At 37.9% G+C, this 21,219-nt stretch overlaps 1 protein-coding gene across 2 annotated transcripts in view; it reads left to right on the plus strand.

The window, feature by feature from the left end:
* pot1 (protection of telomeres 1 homolog) overlaps positions 1 to 21,219 on the plus strand; it is a 55,379-nt gene that overhangs the window by 22,492 nt on the left and 11,668 nt on the right. Inside the window, exons 10-14 of one of the 2 annotated variants that reach the window (XM_061894349.1) lie at positions 6,117 to 6,272; positions 19,465 to 19,649; positions 19,708 to 19,799; positions 19,868 to 19,897; positions 19,974 to 20,130. In XM_061894349.1, coding sequence (XP_061750333.1) covers positions 6,117 to 6,272; positions 19,465 to 19,649; positions 19,708 to 19,799; positions 19,868 to 19,897; positions 19,974 to 20,130 — 620 coding nt within the window. The remainder of the gene's footprint in view (positions 1 to 6,116; positions 6,273 to 19,464; positions 19,650 to 19,707; positions 19,800 to 19,867; positions 19,898 to 19,973; positions 20,131 to 21,219) is intronic. The other variant, XM_061894350.1, reaches the window with a different exon arrangement.

Here is a 21,219-nt window from a genome sequence, read left to right on the forward strand (position 1 = left end):
TGTAAGTTTTACAATGTAACTAAAACAATTCTTATTTACTACACCGTCCCATATGTGATGTCTGTAGGAGTGTTTTCATTCATATTTGTACATGCTATCGTAAATATAATCAAGCTTGAGTCGTTAGCGTTAGCCGATATGCTAACTTTATTTTACGAGTGTCTGTGTTAGTGTTATTAACTTACAATGGCATTATTTTTGTATTGTTTCAGTTTCACTAATTATTCAGTAAATTCAGCAAAACGTCACCATAGATTTATTGAGTTTGTTTTTATCTGATTGGAGAGCTAGCTTCCACAGCTAGTTGGTCCTCGACAATGACTTCTGTGTTGTTTGATCATCCGTTTTACTGCCGTGTTACAGACATCGTTTGGAAACAATTAGGGTATGTAAATAAACTTTTATTTCTTAATAACTCATTTCATAACGTATATATCTGCGGCTTATAGTCCAGTGCGACTAATAAACGGAACATATGTTTTTCTTCTAAAATTCAGTGAGTGCGGCTTATATATGCACTTTATAGTTCGGAAAATATGGTAATTCAACTCTGGGATCTTTTCCCCAAAAAGTCTGGTCTCATCACAATTAAATACTTGCTTGGGTTTGAAGGACCCTTCGCCGATGAAATCCTCGAAGTGCAGGTGTCTCAAGTTGGAGGCTAACCTGCCATAACGTTAGGTTTAACAGGTTGCCTCGCAACTCAAACATATACAGTAAGACTGAGGGTTTGGACACCATAAAAGTGTTTCTGATCACACAAAGTGATCTCTAAGACAGCTCTGACTGGTGCAAGGTACGACAATTGTGGAAATAAACAAGTTGAAAGTGCCACTAGCCGTTGAAGTTAACAACTTAAATAGTCGCAAAGGGTTGTTTTTAAGTCCACAGGAAATCCCTCCTTATTTTCAGGCAGATTTATTGGCTTTTTGGAACCCATATTGAGTAACAAAATAGACAAAACTTGATGAAAGGCATGAAAAAAAACTAAAGCACTGAGAAGTGACGACTGTATAAACCAGATGTGACAAAGGGGGCCGGGCCTCTTCAAAATCAATCAATCAGTATTCTTTATTTTACCAGGTAATAACCCATTGAGATGAAACTTTGTTTTCCAAGAGTGAACTAGCCAAGAGGGCACCAAAACAAAGTTAGAGAAATAAATATAAAAACAAAAACAGCAGCAGTCACACACCACAATTAAAAAATAAATGACTTAATACTGTATATTAACAACTTAAAAACAAGTACAAAGCCCATTAGAAACAATTTATTGATCCTTTAAAATGGCCTGAAATGTCCCCAAAGGAATGTGGTCAGGTAACCTCAGATCCTTCTGGGAGTTATTCCATGACCATGGGGCAGCAAATCTGAAACCTTCTTTACCAAGATTTGTGTTAGCTCTAAGAACAAACATTCGAAGGATGTCCTGCAACCTTACACTGTAGCAGTGTCTCTACACATTAAACAACATAAATAAGGGGGAACTAGACCAAGAATTGATTTATGAAAAACAACATCCATGGAGAAAATGTGCAGACTGACAAAGATGGACAGTTTGGCTACAAAGTGCAATGGTGGACCATGATCAGCAAAGGCATAACATTAGTCAGAATCAAATGTTTCCTAACTTGTAGGGAAAAACAGCACTTGTTTCTAACGACAAAACAGTTTAATTTTAAGTTTAGCCACAAATTTTTCTTTGTGTGATTTAAAAGACAAGTTTTCATCAATAACAATCCCCAAGTACTAATATGTCACGACCATTTCAAGTTCAACCTTATGAGCAGTTGATATTTTTGGAGTGTTCAATGGCAGACATTTGCCATTTGAAAATAACACCCCTAGATTTCTTTGCATTGAGCACTAGTCTAAGCTGAGTCAGCTGGGACTGAACCAACATCAAAAATAGACTGCAGGAGCTCAACCAATATATGACCCTGTCATCTGCATAAAAATGGAACGGAGCATTTGACACATTATCACAGATATTATTTACATAAATGAAAAACAACCACGGACCTAATATGGAACCCACAGGAGGAAAGACAAGGAGGATCCAGCATACGAGAACACATAATGTTCTCTTGGACAAGTAATTACAACAGCACTTTACAGATTGCTGAGATAGACCAATCCGGTGCAGTCTTTCTGACAGAAGGGTTTGGTCGACTGTGTCAAATACTTTTGAAAAGGTCAATTAATAGAGCTGCACAATATATTTTGCAATCCGATGCATCAATAATGTCATTTATAACTTTGACAGCAGCATCTATGTCCCTTTCTGAAACCTGATTGATGTTGAGAAAGCAGACCATTCAAGTCTAAGAATTCTTTAAATTGTTCACCAACATACTTTTCAAGAATTGTAGCTAGGACGCACAACTTGGAGATGGGTCTATAGTTATTAACAGCTGTGGGATCTCCTCCTTTCTATTATAGTAAAACATGGGCAGATTTCCACATGTCAGACATCTCATTACTGGACAAGGAAGGATTAAAAATGTACTAAACTATTGGTATTGTTCATGATCAATAGCGCTTTTTCTATTGGTATTTGTGTTGCTCCAGTTGTTGTGTAAAATGCTCATTGTCATTTCTATATTATTATTTATTTCACTAACTGCTTCTTTGCTATCACTTTTACCATCATATTTGTACATATCGTATGTGCTAGTGTTGTTCTATTGTTGTTGTTGTTTTTGTTGTTATTGTTGTGTTTGCTGTTGTTTTGGTCTCTCTGTCTAATCCCCCTCTCATCCCCACAATTTCCCCCTCTGTCTTCCTTTTTTTCTCTTTCTATCCCCTCCTGCTCCGGCCCGGCTGCACCAAATGATAATATAAATACATTTAATAAAGTCAAATTCAAATAAGGCAACAAGAGAAGTATCCTACGCTTTTCCTTTGTAAAGTAAATCTGAACAGTCGATATGGGCATCTACATCAACTATATGATTTGCCTGAGAAGCTGGACAGGACAAAAAAAAAATTGCATAAGAGGTTCTGCAATAAAATCCACGGCTAACTTTAAAAAGAAAGGCTCAAGTTTGTCAGGACCTGCAGATTGACCGGGATCCATTGGTTTTAAGGTTCTCTTGGCCTCAAACACATCCAGAGGAGTAAAACTACATGTTGAGCTGTGGAAGTGTGAAGGGATGGTGACATACAAACCTTCTGAACATCCAAGTGATTATGTCTGAATGTTCTCATTCATCCGGGTCATTGTACTCTCAGGGCATTCAATCGATCGCAAATGGACTGTTTGGTTTGTCTTGGAAGACGTTTCGCCTCTCATCCGAATAGGCTTCATCAGTTCGTGCTCATAGACTTAGATTGGTCAGATCTAGTTTTAGACAGAGATTGGTCAGATCTAGTCTTAGACTATGATTGGTCACAACTAGTCTTAGACTTTGAATGGTCACATGTAGTCTCAGACTTAGATACATCTAGTCTTAGACTTTGATTGGTCACATCTAGTCTTTGATTTAGATATGTCAGATCTGATCTTAGACTTAAATATGTCAGCTCTAGTCTTAGACTTAGATTGGTCTAATCTAGATGTCACCAATCTCGTTCTATGAGCAAAAACTGATGAAGCCTAATTAAGTATTGGCACCAGCTGCTGGACCAATCTCAGTTTAAGATGTAATGTGATGTAATCAGCACATGGATCTTGAGGGTTCAGTCATCCGTCTTGTAACAAATCTCGACAGCACGCTGCTCCAGCTTGTCTTTGTCTCATCTGACACCTCAGCTTGTCGAGGTCGTGAGCGACGTCTGGCTCGCTGCCATGTGTTTCATCAAGGAAATCCATTTTGAAATGCAGGTTGGCGCCAAGCGCTGGTGTGTCGCCAGCCTGCCGCTCAGGCGTATTCCAAAGCGGCTCTGAGCTCCAATGCTTGCTCACTAGCATAAGGAACCCACTTTGTTATTAGACAACATCTTCTCTTGTTGGTCCAACATTCAACCTTAGTCATCTTCTTATTTTATATCAGGGCACTCAACGTTTAAGCTGCATTACCGCCACCGACTGTATTGGAGCTTGAGCCAGAGTTTCCTCCCTTACATACGTACATTTATACCTTCCCATACTAAATTATTTTCCATGAGCCCATCTCTTCTAGAAACTTCTCTTAAAAATTCTGTTTTTTGCTTAGTCACCCTTTCTCCTTTCTGTACCGTACTTCCTACAATAAATAATAATTGCATGTTTTATTGACTCTACCCCATGTCGGGTGTTTGATTAGAAGGTTCAGTGTCTTATTCAGTCTGGTGTGTCCTAATCTAAAGCGTGATATGATTCCTTCCTCTTTTGTGCTCCCACTTACAGTTCTTCCCGCTCATATTGTGTTCTGTTTTGCATGTAAGTGTTTTCCTGTTGTACTCATGTCCCAATGTAATTGCCAATCTTTCAAATGATTTCCTTTAAAGGGGAACATTATCACCAGACCTATGTAAGCGTCAACATATACTTTGATGGTGCAGAAAAAAAGACCATTAATTTTTTTAACCGATTTCCGAACTCTAAATGGGTGAATTTTGGCGAATTAAACACCTTTCTGTTTATCGCTCTGGAGGTGATGACGTCAGAATGTGACGTCGCCGAGGTAATACAGCCGCCATTTTCATTTTCAACACATTGTAAACATTGGGTCTCAGCTCTGTTATTTTCCGTTTTTTCGACTATTTTTTGGAACCTTGGAGAGATCATGCCTCGTCGGTGTGTTGTCGGAGGGTGTAACAATACTAACAGGGAGGGATTCAAGTTGCACCACTGGCCCGAAGATGCAAAAGTGTCTGCCGCCAGACCCCCATTGAATGTGCTCAAGTGTCTCCACATTTTACCGGCGATGACATACATGGCACAGAGATGTATGGATAACCTGCAGATGCATTTGCAACGATAAAGTCAACGAAATCACAAAGGTGAATTTTTTTGATGTTGACTTATGTGCTAATCAGACATATTTGGTCGCGGCGTGACTGCCAGCTAATCGATGCTAACATGCTATGCTAATCGACGCTAACATGCTACTCACCGGTGGTGCTAAAGCAGACATGGCACAGAGATGTATGGATAACCTGCAAATGCATTTGCAACGATAAAGTCAACGAAATCACAAAGGTGAGTTTTGTTGATGTTGACTGCCAGCTGATCGATGCTAACATGCTATGTTAATCGATGCTAACATGCTATTTACCGGCGGTGCTAAAGCAGACATGGCACAGAGATGTATGGATAACCTGCAGATGCATTTGCAACTATATTACGTTTCCTTACACCCACATTTAATGCGAAAAAAACACTTACCAATCGACGGATTTAAGTTGCTCCAGTGTCGCAAGATGCGAAAGTCCTGATCGTTTGGTCTGCACATTTTACCGGCGATGCTAACACAGCTATTCGGCCATGCTATGGCTATGAATAGCGTCAATAGCTATTCGCTCATTAGCTTCAGTTTCTTCTTCAATACTTTCATACTCCAACCATCCGTTTCAATACATGCGTAATTTGTTGAATCGCTTAAGCCGCTGAAATCCGAGTCTGAATCCGAGCTAATGTCGCTATATCTTGCTGTGCTATTCGCCATTGTTTGTTTACATTGGCAGCACTGTATGACGTCACAGGGAAATGGATAGTCGCATCGCAAATAGCCAAAATCAAGCACTTTAAAGCTTTTTTTAGGGATATTCTGAGACCGGCAAAATTTTGAAAAAAACTTCAAAAAATACAACAAGCCACTGGGAACTGATTTTTATTGTTTTTAACCCTTTTGAAATTGTGATAATGTTCCCTTTTAACTAATGAGTTAGCCTCTGCCTTACTGCTCAAGTGTTAGTGTCTGCTGATCTGCCAATTAATTGCCCTTTATACCTGTGTGAGCTGGAACCCATAGAAATCCCACACTGGGGTTCACCCTGTTAATATATAAAAATGATTCCATGGCGATTTTGTGACAAAGCATATCCAATACATATTATCTACATCACAAGTAGGTGTGTTAAATGTAGATTCTAATCATAAGAGGATCTCTTTTAATGTCCTGTCTTTGGTCTTCTTCTCAAGATGCTTGTGGTCCATCATCACCTTCTTGTGCAAATCAATGTGTTTGCAGGTATGGGACGGCACCAGGTGTTCTCACTCTCTGCTGAAGGTGATGGCGGATCCCGACATTGTGGAGGGGCCCGCTTCCTTCTCCGAGGAGCAGGAGAAACTCATCGCCAGTGTGCTGGTTTTCGACAACCACGCGCAATTCGCCAAGCAGATCAAGGTCAGTGGGTACACAAGTAGTAATGACTACGTTTACACTGCAGGCCAAAGTGGCCCGAATCAGATTTTGTCGAAATATCATTTATATTCCAGCTTACTGTTTAGATTGCGAGTAAAATGTGATCTATGTGGCCTCGATGTGGCACCAAAGTGGCCTTGACGTCACTTGCATGCACAGTTCGATAAAGTGAAAACAAAGGAGGTTGACCGTAAATGAAAAACGAAATGGCTAATACTACTACAAAATGAAATAAAAATCACCACACCCTAAATATGTGTTTTTTTTTATGTGAAAATATATTCAAAGTAACATAATGCATGAATGGCTTTACAAACTCCAAAACCAGTAAAGTTGGTACGTTCTGTAAATGGCAACTAAAAACAGAATACAACGCAAATCTTTTTCAACCAATATTCAATTGAACACTCAGAAACGCCGCCTGCTTTGCTGGGCCCGAGCTCATCTGAGTGTTCTGTGGTCTGGCGAGTCCACATTTCAAATTGTTTTTGGAAACTGTGGACGTCGTGTCCTTCGGAAAAAAGAGGAAAACAATCATCCGGATTGTTAAACGGCACAAAGTTCAAAAGGCGTGATGGTATGGGGGTGTATTAGTGCCCAAAGCATGCGTAACTTACACATCTGTGAAGGCACCATTAATGCTGAAAGATACGTTTAGGCCTGCCTGTAGTCCAGACTTGTCTCCCATTGAAAATGTGTGGTGCATGATGAAGCCTAAAATACCACAACGGAGACTCCGACCTGTTAAACAACTTAAGCTTTACAATGAGCTAGAATGGAAAGAATTCCACCTGAAAAGCTTCAAAAATGTGTCTCCTCAGTTCCCAAATGTTTACTGAGTGTTGTTAAAAGGAAAGGCCATGTAACACAGTGGTAAAAATGCCCCTGTGACAACTTTTTTGCAATGTGTTGCTGCCATTTAATTCTACGTAATGATTATTTGCAAAAAAAAAAAAATAAGTTTCTCAGTTCGAACATTAAATATCTTGTCTTTGCAGTCTATTCAATTGAATATAAGTTGAAAAGGGTTTCCAAATCATTGTATTCTGTTTTTATTTACAAATTACACAACGTGCCAACTTCACTGGTTTTGGGTTTTGTATATAGCTTAATATATGTGGGAGGGTTCTAATCTTTTTATGGCTGTCAAGTAGACATCATAACACGGACGTCAGCTTGGATCTACGTCAGCTTTATTATTCAACTCGCTTACATAAACAAGCTAACATGTAAGCCAGGGGTCACCAACCTTTTTGAAAGCAAGAGCAACTTCTTGGGTACTGATTAATTCCATGAGCTACCAGTTTGATACCCCCTTAAATAAATTGCCAGAAATAGCCAATTTGCTCAATTTACCTTTAACTCTGTTATTATTAATAATTAATGATATTTATCTTTGTTGAACCACTGATCATCTTAATGATTTCTCACAATAAATGTATATTTTTGATGACATGTTTTAAATAGGTTAAAATCCAATCTGCACTTTGTTAGAATATATAACAAACTGGACCAAGCTATATTTCTAACAAAGACAAATCATTATTTCTTCTAGATTTTCCAGAACAAAAATTTTAAAATAAATTCAAAAGACTTTGAAATAAGATTTAAATTTGATACTACCGATTTTCTAGATTTGCCAGAATAATTTTTTGGAATTTTAATCATAATAAGTATGATGAAATATTTCACAAATATTCTTTGTTGAAAAAACAGAAGCTAAAATGAAGAATTAAATTAAAATGTATTTATTGTTCTTTACAATACAAAAAAAAATACTTGAACATTGATTTAAATTGTCAGAAAAGAAGAGGAAGGAATTTAAAAGATATGTGTTTAAAAATCCTAAAATCATTTTTAAGAATGTATTTTTTCTCTAAAATTGTCTTTCTGAAAGTAATAAGAAGCAAAATAATAAAAAAAAAAATGTATTTAAACAAGTGAAGACCAAGTCTTTAAAATATTTTCTTGGATTTTCAAATTCTATTTGAGTTTTGTCTCTTAGAGTTAAAAATGTCGAGCAAAGCGAGACCAGCTTGCTAGTAAATAAATTAAATTTAAAAAATAGAGGCAGCTCACTGGTAAGTGCTGCTATTTGAGCTATTTTTAGAACAGGCCAGCGGGCGACTCATCTGGTCCTTCCAGGCGACCTGGTGCCCGTGGGCACCGCGTTGGTGACCCCTAATGGAAGCAAATACGGGACAGCGTCAATTCAGGTCTTTCAATAATCGCTATTTCTTCGGAATCAAAGTACATATTATATACTTTCCCTGCGCGTACGAAAGACGAAGCTAGGCGCATTTCCATTTATCTCAAGTCACATTTGAAACGATGACTTTCCATTCGGATTGGGACTACCTCCTGATGTGGTCTGAATCTGATGCCAGAAGATTAGATTCGAAGTATTTTGAGCGTTCATACCGACAAAAAATTTCCGATATGTGTCACTTGATGGAAAAAAAAGTCAGATTTGGTGTGCAATGTAAACGGGGCCAACAACATGGCTGCATTGCAATGTCACAGTACTGTTAATGTTATTGTACCGTTATTGCAAGGCAGTGAAGACCACTTGTGTTTACACTCAAAAGACTCAAATCCCAGCGCGTGGAAATCTTGTGAGGTTTGACGGAGGTTAAAACTAGTAAAGTATTCTGAGAGAAGAAAGTGAGCAGCATCAGCTATAAGCTTTTCTCTGCTGAGTCCTCTCAGATTACTGCAAGACACTCAGGCATTGTTGTTTGTCTGAAAAACTGCTGACTGTGCACAAATTCAACAGCTATCAAATGTTGATTTGCGAAAAATAGAGCACTTTTTTTCATAGGCCTTAAGAATGATGGATTATGATCGAGTCAAGACTTGGTTCGTAAAGAGCCGAGCATAGCAGCTGAGAAAACCACTCATTAATTGATTAATTGAATAATCTATTAGAAGTTTGCAAAGGAAAGGGTACAGTTTTATGGCAGTATGGATTACCTGGTACAAGTTCAACTAAAAGGAAATGTTTCAAGAAAGCCTGAGCTTGTTTCCAACGAAATCCTTTTTTAACATTGAAAAACATACAGATATGTAACAGTACTTTGCAGAAAGTGTTCATAAGACCAAAATAGTGCAATAATATAAATGAAAATTTAGAATAGAACAAAGTAGTAAAAGGCTTTATCTATTCCCAGCAGCTGCCTGCTAGTGGCTTTGAAGAAAGTAAGGGTTTTATACTCCTTTGTGGCTATCGTTAGGGAGTTCCACATTTTGGTGGTAGAGCAGGCAAAAGAATTTGAACCTTTTTTGGAGACACATCTCGGTTGAACGTGATTTGTGGTGAAAGGGACAAGCGGTAGAAAATGGACGGATGGATCTTTTATGTTTTGGAAGTGTCTGGACAGGTACAAGGGTATTTTAGTGGTATAGTGTATCTTGTACACCAGGCATATTGCGAGAAGTGGTACTCTGTCGGCTACTAAGAGCCACCCCGCGCTAAGGAAATGGTTGGCGGAGAGATGGAATGTTGAGTAGAAGCGTAATTGGTTTGTTTTGGGCTGTCTGGAGCTTGGTTGTTAAGGCTTTTGAGGCGTCCCAGTACCAGACATGGACTCCATAGTCAAATTGGGGTTAAACGAGTGCTTGTGCCAGAGTAATCGGTGTTTGTTAGGAGCTTTGAGGCGTCACGGTACCAGATATGGACTCCATAGTCAAAGTGGTGTGAAACGAGTGCTTGTGCCAGAGTCTTCAGTGGTTATTAAGGCCTTTGAGGCTTCACTGTACCAGAGAAGGACTCCATAGTCAAAGTGGGGTTAAACGAGCGCTTGTGCCAATCTTCAGTGGTTGTTAGGGCCTTTGAGGCATCACAGTACCAGACATGGACTCCATAGTCAAAGTGGGGTGAAACGAGTGCTTGTGCTAGAGTCTTCAGTGTTTGTTAGGGGCTTTCAGGCGTCACAGTACCAGACATGGACTCCATAGTAAAAGTGGGGTTAAACGAGTGCTTGTGCCAGAGTGTTTAGTGGTTATTAAGGCCTTTGAGGCATCACAGTACCAGACAAGGACTCCATAGTCAAAGTGGGGTGAAACGAGTATTTGTGCCAGAGTCTTCAGTGTTTGTTCGGGGCTTTGAGGCGTCACAGTACCAGACATGGACTACATAGTCAAAGTGGTGTGAAACGAGTACTTGTGCTAAAGTCTTCTGTGTTTAGTAGGGCCTTCGAGGCGCCACTGTACCAGACATGGATTCCATAGTCAAAGTGGGGTGAAACGAGTCCTTGTGCCAGAGTTTTCGGTGTTTATTAGGGCCTTTGAGGCGTCACAGTACCGGACATGGACTCCATAGTCAAAGTGGGGTGAAACGAGTACTTGTGATAGTCTTCGGTGTTTAATAGGGCCTTTGAGGTATCACAGTACCAGACATGACTCTATAGTCGAAGTTTAAAGGAATGCTTGTACTAGAGTCTTTGGTGTATCTCTACTCACCGTTAGGGCGACCCTGTGCATTGCAAACTGATGCTGCTTTGAAGCCCACAATAGAGCCAAATGACTTGCAGAAGACAGGTTCAAGTCCAACCATTTGTGCCTCCAGGATTATCAGTTTAATGCGTGCTTGAAGCCGGTGGATGGATAAACGTTAAAAGTGTTTAGGACCATCAAGGAGGGAAGTGTTTGTAATCATTGCGGTACAAGTGAATGGAACGATCGTTTAAAAGTCACAAGTCTGGGATAAGCCTTTGTCAAAAGCTGCTTTTCCCCAAGTTTATACAGCAAGTGAGATTAAAAGGTTGCTTGTTTAGTGTTTACACTCAGTTTACGGTGGCGTGACGGAAGCAAGACAGATACTGTCCTGTCCACTTTCTCATGCACTCCAAATCATTGAAGTTAAAAAAGAATGTGTGAGAGATAATTGCAGGGTGTCCTTATTGTGCTGTTGTTAAATACACTTTTTGGTTAGAATTACAGCTTTTATGGTCCTTAGTCAGCAGGACGATGTAAACGTACATAAACATTTGTCAGGAATGGCAGTACGTAATATCGACATTACGGTCAAGCGGCACAGTGACCCAACAGGTCCAGCAGAGGGAGCTGTGTCGCTAATCACTACTTGGTGGTTTTGCTGCAAGAGCAAAAAGTTTTTGTCACAATGAATAATTCATCAAGTCATCTTTAGGTTTGTAAGCTGCTTGTGTCTCTGCAAAGTAAAGCTGCAATGTTCTTTTTCCGTGTGTGTGTGTGTGCGTGTGTGTGTGTGTGTGTGTGTGTGTGTGAGAGAGATTTGGAAGCACTTCCATCTTTATTCAGCTCTCTGAGACAATAATTGCTTTGTGTCAGTTGCAAAGTCACATTGAATTACACCCACACACACGCACACACACGGTTCTCTTACGACCGTATGTTGAACATCTTTTACGTGAGCAGCTTCAAAATTCCTGTTGACTAATCGGAGGGCAATCACTCCACTCCACTTTGGCTTTTGCGCGGCGAGTCTTTCCTGGATGCAGCTTATTTTCTGGTGTGGCATCACAAGTGACCGACGTGAAGACGTCACGCTGCAAATTGGCAACGGTGACTCAACACTTGTCTCCTTTTCACAGAGGTTGTTTGGAAGTTTCCCTTCAAATTACTTTTCCCTTTTTTTGTCCACAAGCAATCAGTGAGGTGTTTTTTTGTCATTGGACCTGTGACGACGTGCACTCTGCTATAATGACACGTAATTGGCCGGGTTCACTACAGCTGATGGGACCTTCTTGACCTGATCTCAAACATTGTTGTCTTGTTAAAGGGGAAAGTCGTCTTTTTTTGGAATGTTGCCTGTCGTTAACAATATTTATAAGAGACAAGAACATAATGTAGTAACAGACACCTTTATAACGATAAGTAATATGTTTTATGTAGATACTGCAAGTATATATATATATATATATATATATATATATCCATTTTCTACCGCTTATTCCCTTTGGGGCCATGGGGTGGGGGGGGGGGGGGGGGGGCTGGTGCCTATCTCAGCTACAATCGGGCGGAAGGCGGCGCACACCCTGGACAAGTCGCCACCTCATTGCAGTATGTATATATTAGTGCTGCGAATATTTGGGTGTCCCACAAATCGATTCAATATCGATTCTTGAGGTCACGATTCAATTTCAAAATCGATTTTTTTCAATTCAACACGATTTTTTTCCCGATTTAAAAGGATTCTCTATTCATTCAATACAAAAGATTTCAGCAGGATTTACCCCAGTCTGCTGACATGCTAACAGAGTAGTACATTTTTCTAAAAAGCTTTTATAATTGTAAAGGACAATGTTTTATCAACTGATTGCAATAATGTAAATTTGATTTAACTATTAAACGAACCAAAAATATGACTTATTTTTTGTTTGTGAAGAATCGATTCTGAATCGCACAACGTGAGAATCGCAATTCATATTCCAATTGATTTTTTCCCACACCCCTAATATATATATATATAATATATATATATATATATATAAAATGTAGTAACCGACACCTTCTTTACAACATAAATTATGTACAATTTACACACTGCAAGTATATACGGTATGTATTGCAGTAACAGACACCTTCATAGCAATATGTAATATGTTTTGTATAGACAGGGCAAGTACATATATAATGTCATAACGGACACCTTCATAACAATATGTAATATGTTTTAGCAGTGTGTGTATGTATATATATATACAGTATATATATGTATATAATATATATATATATATAATGTATGTGTGTGTATTAACAGACGCCTTCATAACAACAAGTAATATGTTTTATGTAGACACTGCAAGTATATATTATATATATATATATATATGTATATATATATATATATATATATATATATATATATATATATATATATATATATATAAAATGTAGTTCATAACAACATATAAAATGTACAATATACACACTGAATTTATATATGTAGTGCAGTAACAGACACCTTCATAACAATATGTAATGTTTTAGCAGTGTGTGTATGTGTGTATACATATATATATGTATATGTGTGTGTGTGTGTGTGTGTGTGTGTAGTAACAGACACCTTCATAACAAGTAATATGTTTTATGCAGACACTGCAAGTATATATATATATATGTATATATATATATATATATATATATATATATACATATATATATATATATATATATATGTGTATATGTATGTATGTATGTATGTATGTATATATATATATATGTTTGTGTGTGTAGTAACAGACACCTTCATAACAAGTAATATGTTTTATGTAGACACTGCTGACATGCTAACAGTGGGGTTATATGTTGTTATGTAGTTCATAACAACATATAATATGTACAATATACACACTGCAAGTATATAATTATTGCAGTAACAGACACCATAACAATATGTAATATGTTTTAGCGGATATATTATGTAGTAACAGACACCTTCATAACAACATATAATATGTACAATATACATACTGCAAGTATATGTGTATTGCAGTAACAGACACCTTCATAACACTACGTAATATGTTTTAGCAGTGTATATATAATGTAGTAACAGACACCTTCATAACAAGAAGTAATATGTTTTATGTAGACACCGCAAGTATATATATATAATGTAGTAACAGACACCTTCATAACAATAAGTAATGATTTATGTTGACACTGCAATTATATATATATATATATATATATATATATATATATATATATATATATATATATATATATATATATATATATATATATATATAGTAGTAACAGACACCTTCATAACAACATATAATATGTACAATATACACACTGCAAGTATATATATAATGTAACAGACACCATCATAACAATATGTAATCTGTTTTAGCAGTATATATATATATATATATATATATATATATATATATATATATAAAATATTGTAGTAACAGACACCTTCATAACAATATGTAATATGGTTTATGTAGACTCTGCAAGTATGTGTGTAATGTAGTAACAGACACTTTCATAACAATAAGTAACATGTTTTATGTAGACACTGCAAGTATACATATATATATATATATATATATATATATATATATATATATTTATATATACATAATGTATTAACAGACACCTTCATAACAACATATAATATGTACAATATACACACTGCAAGTATGTATGTATCGCAATAACAGACACCTTAACAATATGTAATATGTTTTAGTGGATATATTATGTAGTAACAGACACCTTCATAACAACATAATATGTACAATATACACACTGCAAGTATATGTGTATTGCAGTAACAGACACCTTCATAACACATGTAATATGTTTTAGCAGTGTATATATAATGTAGTAACAGACACCTTCATAACAATAAGTAATATTTTTTATTTTTGAACTGCAAGTATATATATAATATAATATGACTCCGCCTTATGGTAATGTTTACAATAAAAACACAATATTTCAAAATGCAGTCATTCTAATGATTAGTGTAATATTAATGTACATTTCAACTATTCTGAGCCACATGGTGTCTTATAACTGCTCCCATTGATTGTTTACCAATTAGAAAAATAACTACTGTAATCATTTTTGAAACGGCGCTCATCCATCATGCGAATAAATCCTCGACAGTTTGTGCATTAGGGAAATGTTGCGCACTCTTCCAGAGAATGTGCACGACTTGGCAAGCGTTTGCAAACGCGAGTTAGTTTGCGGTCATGCACTTTGCTAAATGAAATAATCATCTGTCCGATGTCGAGGCCGTGACTCTGTGAGCATCAGCTCTCGCCCCCGCAGGCGACCATGGGCTCTTGACATGCCTCTCTGGTTTTTTAGATTCGTTTCATCGCCGTCACGCCACCTAATAACACTCAGCAGCCCGGGCAGCCATCTTGAAGGCGTTTGTTCATTCCGGGGTTTTACTTTGAATTCATGCCTGCGAGATGGACTCAAGCCGGTCTGTCAAAAGTGCTGCCTGAGGGCTCCTTTTTAACGGCCTGTGGAACATTCTAAAAATACTATAATAATTATTATATTATTATAATTATATATTTCCTTTAAAGCTGTCATTGTTCAATAAATAATAATACATTAATGCAATGTTGTGAATTATTGACCCATTCAAGGTTCCAATCAATTCACATCAAATATTACTCTTTGAAGAAGCTTTGGGGGGGAATATTGCCTATTTTGTGTTTTTGTCATATAAAAATAAGTATTCTTTGTCAAAAGGAGCATAAAACAAACAAAAACTTAAAAAAATACTAAAAAAATATAATCAATGGTTGGATAGCAATAATGGGGGAAAGAAAGTATGACCTATTTTTAACACTTTAATGAGTGGGATCTTTTTGGGTGCCCCAGAATATTTGGGTGATTTTGTTTTTTTTCAATGATGAATTAATTAAAATCAATGTTGTTATGAATTATTGACCTATTGAAGGTTCCAACTACTTCACATCAAATATTGCACCATGAAATATTTTTGAGGAGGAAATAATGCACACTGTATTTTTTGTTTTTGCCATATAAAAAAATAAGTTTGTTTTTATGAAATGGGCACATAAAGAAATAACATAGGAGAAAAAAAAAAATTATAATTGAAAGTAAAAAAGTAACAAAAATGTATGGCTTATTTTTAACACTTTTAAAATATTTTGTGTTTTTTCCATTGAAAAAAAAAACTAAGTTTCCTTTGTCAAAAGGAGCATTAAAAAAACAAAAACTTAAAAAAAATCCTGAAAAAATATAATCACTGTATGGATAGTGATAACGGAGAAAAAAAGAAGAAAAGTATGACCTATTTTTAACACTTTTTTGAGTGGGATCGTTTTGGAGCCACAATAATTTTTGTGTTTTTTTTTGATTGTAATGAAAATTAATGTTATGAACTATTGACCTAATAAAGGTTCCAATTACTTCATATCAAATATTACACTCTGAAATATTTTTGAGGAGGAAATAATGCATACCGTATTGTTTTTGCTGTATAAAAAAAGTATGTTGTTTTTATGAAATGGGCATAAAACAAATAAAGAAATAACATGAGAAAAAAACAACTTATAAATGAAAGTAAAAGAAACTAACGTGTGACTTATTTTTAACACTTTAACGAGTGGGGCCCTTTTCAATCCCCAAGATTTTTAGTATAATATAAAAAAAACAACCACAAAAAAAACAGTTGTTTTTGAAAATAAATAAATAAATAAAATCAATGCTCCAATTACTTAACTTCAAATATTACATGTTGATATATGTTTCCAAAATAATTTTTGTGTGATTAAAAACGAACAAAAAAACTTAATTGTTTAAAAAATAGTGATGAATTAAAAAAAAATGTTTATGGATTATTGACTTATTAAAGATTCCAACTACCTCACATCAAATTTTACAATTTTATATATATTTGAGGAGAAAATAATGCATACCGTATTTTCAGTTTTTGCCATATTAAAAAAAGTATGTTTTTTTTAAATGAAATTGGCATTAAACAAACAATAATAATTAGATTTATATAGCGCTTTTATGTTAACTAGATTCTTTTTGAAGCTGAACATATGGAGGATGACCTACTGCTTATAGAGGCGAGCACAAAGGAAGAGTGAGACGTTGGAGCAGACAGAAGCTGAGAGAGTGAGGTGAAAGTGACTTGAAGCACATTTTCAGCACAATTGTACTATAAACTAAATGATGAAATATTAAGTGATTTCACCTTGCATCTACAGATGAACTGTTCGTACTGATGTCAAATAAAAAAAAGAAAAAAAAAGTTTTTATTACCTTAGCTCTTTCAAATGTGGCTATGTATCGCTTCAAAAGTCTCTTCTTCTTTGTGGCAATCTTGCAGATTCACCACTTATAAGTCCTCTGCTGCATCCATGTGGATTAAGCGTGTTGTGCATGCATGGGATCTGATACAACAGGCTGTTTAGACAACAACTAACCACACTAATGGTTGAAGTTTATATTGCTTTTGGCCGTCATCCTCGTATTGTCACTGGTGTGAACCCCACGCGTGTCATCATGTGCCGCTCTGACAGCGAAATCAGAGGTCCAAATACTCCCATCATGCATTGTTTTTGCGGCCTTGCTCTGCCAGACTGTGCGTACGCGACGCCTCACTGGAGATGTTGTGTGAGTCACTCGTCTGCCTCCACGCAATCACATGCTCCCGTGGAAGTCTTGACGTCCATGACTGAAGCTCGGCATCGAGCTCATGATGATGATGATGAGGAAGAGGAGGACATATTTGTCAGCTTCAGGCTTGTCGTGACAAACATCAGAAGTCCTCGCAGAGGCATCTATCTGACTCCCTTTAGTGACCACGTTAGATCCAACAGCGCCATCTGCAGGCTGATGCAACATGATGCCGTTTTTTTGTCAACGGAATTACTTGGGATTGGATATGGAATACAAAAATAATAATTAAATGAATTTATTCACGTCATGAATTGATGTTAAGGTGTAAAACATACGCCACCGCATACAGTAAATGTTTTTGTTGAAATTAAAAGGACAAATACAAACCCTGTTTCCATATGAGTTGGGAAATGTAAATAGATGTAAATATAAACGGAATACAATGATTTTCAAATCCCTTTACAACCCATATTCAATTGAATGCACTACAGAGACAAGATATTTGATGTTCAAACTCATAAACTTTATTTTTTTGCAAACAATAATTTACTTAGAATTTCATGGCTGCAACACGTGCCAATGTAGTTGGGAAAGGGCATGTTCACCACTGTGTTACATCACCTTTTCTTTTAACACTCAATAAACGTTTGGGAACTGAGTAAACTAATTGTTGAAGCTTTAAAAGTGGAATTCTTTCCCATTCTTGTTTGATGTAGAGCTTCAGTCGTTCTCCGTTGTCGTATTTTACGCTTCATAATGCGCCACAAATTTTCAATGGGTGACGTATCTGGACTGCAGGCGGGCCAGGAAAGTACCCGGACTCTTTTTTTTTACGAAGCCATGCTGTTGTAACACGTGCTGAATGTGGCTTGGCATTGTCTTGCTGAAATAAGCAGGGGCGTCCATGAAAAAGACTTTGGCACATATACAGCTTTTTTTTGGTGACTTACAGCTAGGAGAGGGACTAACTTTGAATTCCTGACCCAGGTGGAGGTCCATGTCAGGTCGGGCTTCTTAAAGGGAAAGGCAGCTAGACACTTGGGCAAATTTACAGCTTTTTTTTTGGTGACTTCCAGCTAGGAGAGGGACTCATTTTGAATTCCTGACCCAGGTGGAGGTCCACGTCAGGTCGGGCTTCTTAAAGAGAAAGGCACCTAGACACTTGGGCAAATTTACAGCTTTTTTTTTTTGGTGACTTCCAGCTAGGAGAGGGACTAATTTGGAATTCCTGACCCAGGTGGATATCCACGGCAGGTCGGGCTTCTTAAAGAGAAAGGCACCTAGACACTTGGGCAAATTTACAGCTTTTTTTTTTGGTGACTTCCAGCTAGGAGAGGGACTCATTTTGAATTCCTGACCCAGGTGAAGATCCACCGCAAGACATACTTGCTCAACAGCCATACAGGTCACACTGAGAGTGGCCGTATAAACAACTTTAACACCGTTACAAATATGTGCCACACTGTGAACCCACACCAAACAAGAATGACAAACACATCGGGAGAACATTTGCACCGTAACACAACATAAACACAACAGAACAAATACTCAGAACCCCTTAAAGCACTAACTCTTCCGGGACGCTACAATAACATCTACAGCTTTTGGGGCTCAGTGCACAACTGCACACACAACAAGAAGGAGACAAAGCAGAAGAAAGAAGAAGAGACGTGGCGACAACGAGTAAGAAGAAGAAATATGCTTTCAAGTTCCAAAATGATTGGAAAAGAGAGTATTTCATCCAGGACAGCTCGAAGGGGAAGGGGTATGCTGCCTGCACTTCAACCCCACCCCCCCAAATCCCAACCACGCCCCCAAAAGCCCCTGTGCCCCCCATCTCCCGAATTCGGAGGTCTCAAGGTTGGCAAGTAAGAGCACACTAACGTTAGCATGCTAACTGGTATCATCCGTCAAGTCACAAAATGTATGCCTGCAAAAATGTTAGCATGCTAATATAAGAACGCTAACAATTGTTAAAAGCAAAGCTGCTAGCCGCAAACGACCCCCCGGTTCTGTGAATACCGACTTGACTCATCATCTTGTCGTCTCCCACCAGCCAGGAGACTTCCTGAGGCTCTACAACCTGCGAGCCATCCCGGGGTCGGTCCAGGTGCCCGGCCTGAGCAGCAGCCAAACAGAGGAGGTCAACCACCTGTCCTTCCACCTGCACGGCGGCACGGCGTACGGCAAGGGGATCCGCGTCCTCCCCGACGACTGCCCCGACGTGCGGCAGCTGAAGAGGTGCGTCATGTGACCGTGGTTTGCGGCACTCAGGGTAACTTCCGGGCTCCACCTGCAGGGCGACGGAGGCATTCCAGGACGAGGTCGACCATCAGACGCTGAACGACTCGCTGCTGTGGGACGTGTGGGACTCGCCAAGCCCAGGTGGAGGTGAGATGTTAGCGCCATGTCTTCGCTGACATAACAAGCCTGAATGCAAATGTTTGTGTGTGTTTCAGAGTGCGGCGCTTCAGTGCAGTGTCTCACAGGTATGAAACCTCTTGTCTGCTTTTCACTCATTCGCCTAATTCGTTCCTCCGTCGCCATTTTTGGGCCGTCCCGCAGGGAGGACGTGCGACCACATTCTCAGGCCACTGACGCTGCGCGAGCTGAAGCACGCCGTCCCGGGCGGCGTCCACCACGTCAGAGTCCAGCTCAAGTCCTACGAGCCACGCAGACTCCACCAGGCTCTCAAACTCTACTGCAGCAAGTGCTCAACCATGTGAGGGATTTCACACGAGATGATTTCACCTGGTTCTAAGATGGTGCCAAGTATCGCAAGATAGGATTTTTCGGCTAAACGATACAGTTAGCATAAAATGCTAGCAGGCTGAAAAAAAGTTGGCATACTTCTAAAATGGCAACACGTATCAAACGCTAGGATTTCTCGGTTTAAACAAGTAAAATTAGCAAAAATGCTAGCATAAATTTTTAGCATGATAGCATGAAAAAAGTTACCGTATTTCTTAGATAGCAGCAAGTTTCAAAAGCCATGATTTTTACGTTCAAACAAATAAAATTAGCAAAAGTGCTAACGTAATACGTTAGCATGATAACATAGGAAGCGTTAGCATACTCCTTAGATGGTGCCAAGTATAAAAAAAAGGATTATGAGGGTAAACAAATACAATTAGTAGCATTAAATGTTAGCAGGCTGACATAGAAAAAGTTGGCATACTTCTAAAATAGCAACAAGTATCAAAAGCTGACTCCTCAGTTTAAACAAGTAAAATTAGCAAAAATGCTAGCATAAATTGTTAGCACGATAGCATGAAAAAGGTTACCGTATTTCTTAGATGGCGGCAAGTATCAAAAGCCATGATTATTAGGTTCAAACAAATAAAATTAGAAAAAGTGCTAATGTAATACGTTAGCATGATAACATAGGAAGCGTTAGCATACTCCTAAGATGGTGCCAAGTATAAAAAAAAGGATCATGAGGGTAAACAAATACAATTAGCAGAAATGCTAGCATAAAATGTTAGCAGGCTGACATAGAAAAAGTTGGCATACTTCTAAAATAGCAACAAGTATCAAAAGCTATGATTCTTCAGTTCAAACAAATAACATTAGCCAAAATGCTAGCATAAATTGTTAGCACGATAGCATGAAAAAAGTTACCGTATTTCTTAGATGGTAGCAAGTATCAAAAGCCATGATTTTTAGGTTCAAACAAATAAAATGAGCAAAAGTGCTAACGTAATACGTTAGCATGATAACATAGGAAGCGTTAGCATACTCCTAAGATGGTGCCAAGTATTAAAAAAAAGGATTATGAGGGTAGACAAATACAATTAGCAGAAATGCTAGC

Source organism: Nerophis ophidion, linkage group LG03 (assembly GCF_033978795.1).
Source record: "Nerophis ophidion isolate RoL-2023_Sa linkage group LG03, RoL_Noph_v1.0, whole genome shotgun sequence".
In the NCBI taxonomy this organism is placed as follows: domain Eukaryota; kingdom Metazoa; phylum Chordata; class Actinopteri; order Syngnathiformes; family Syngnathidae; genus Nerophis; species Nerophis ophidion.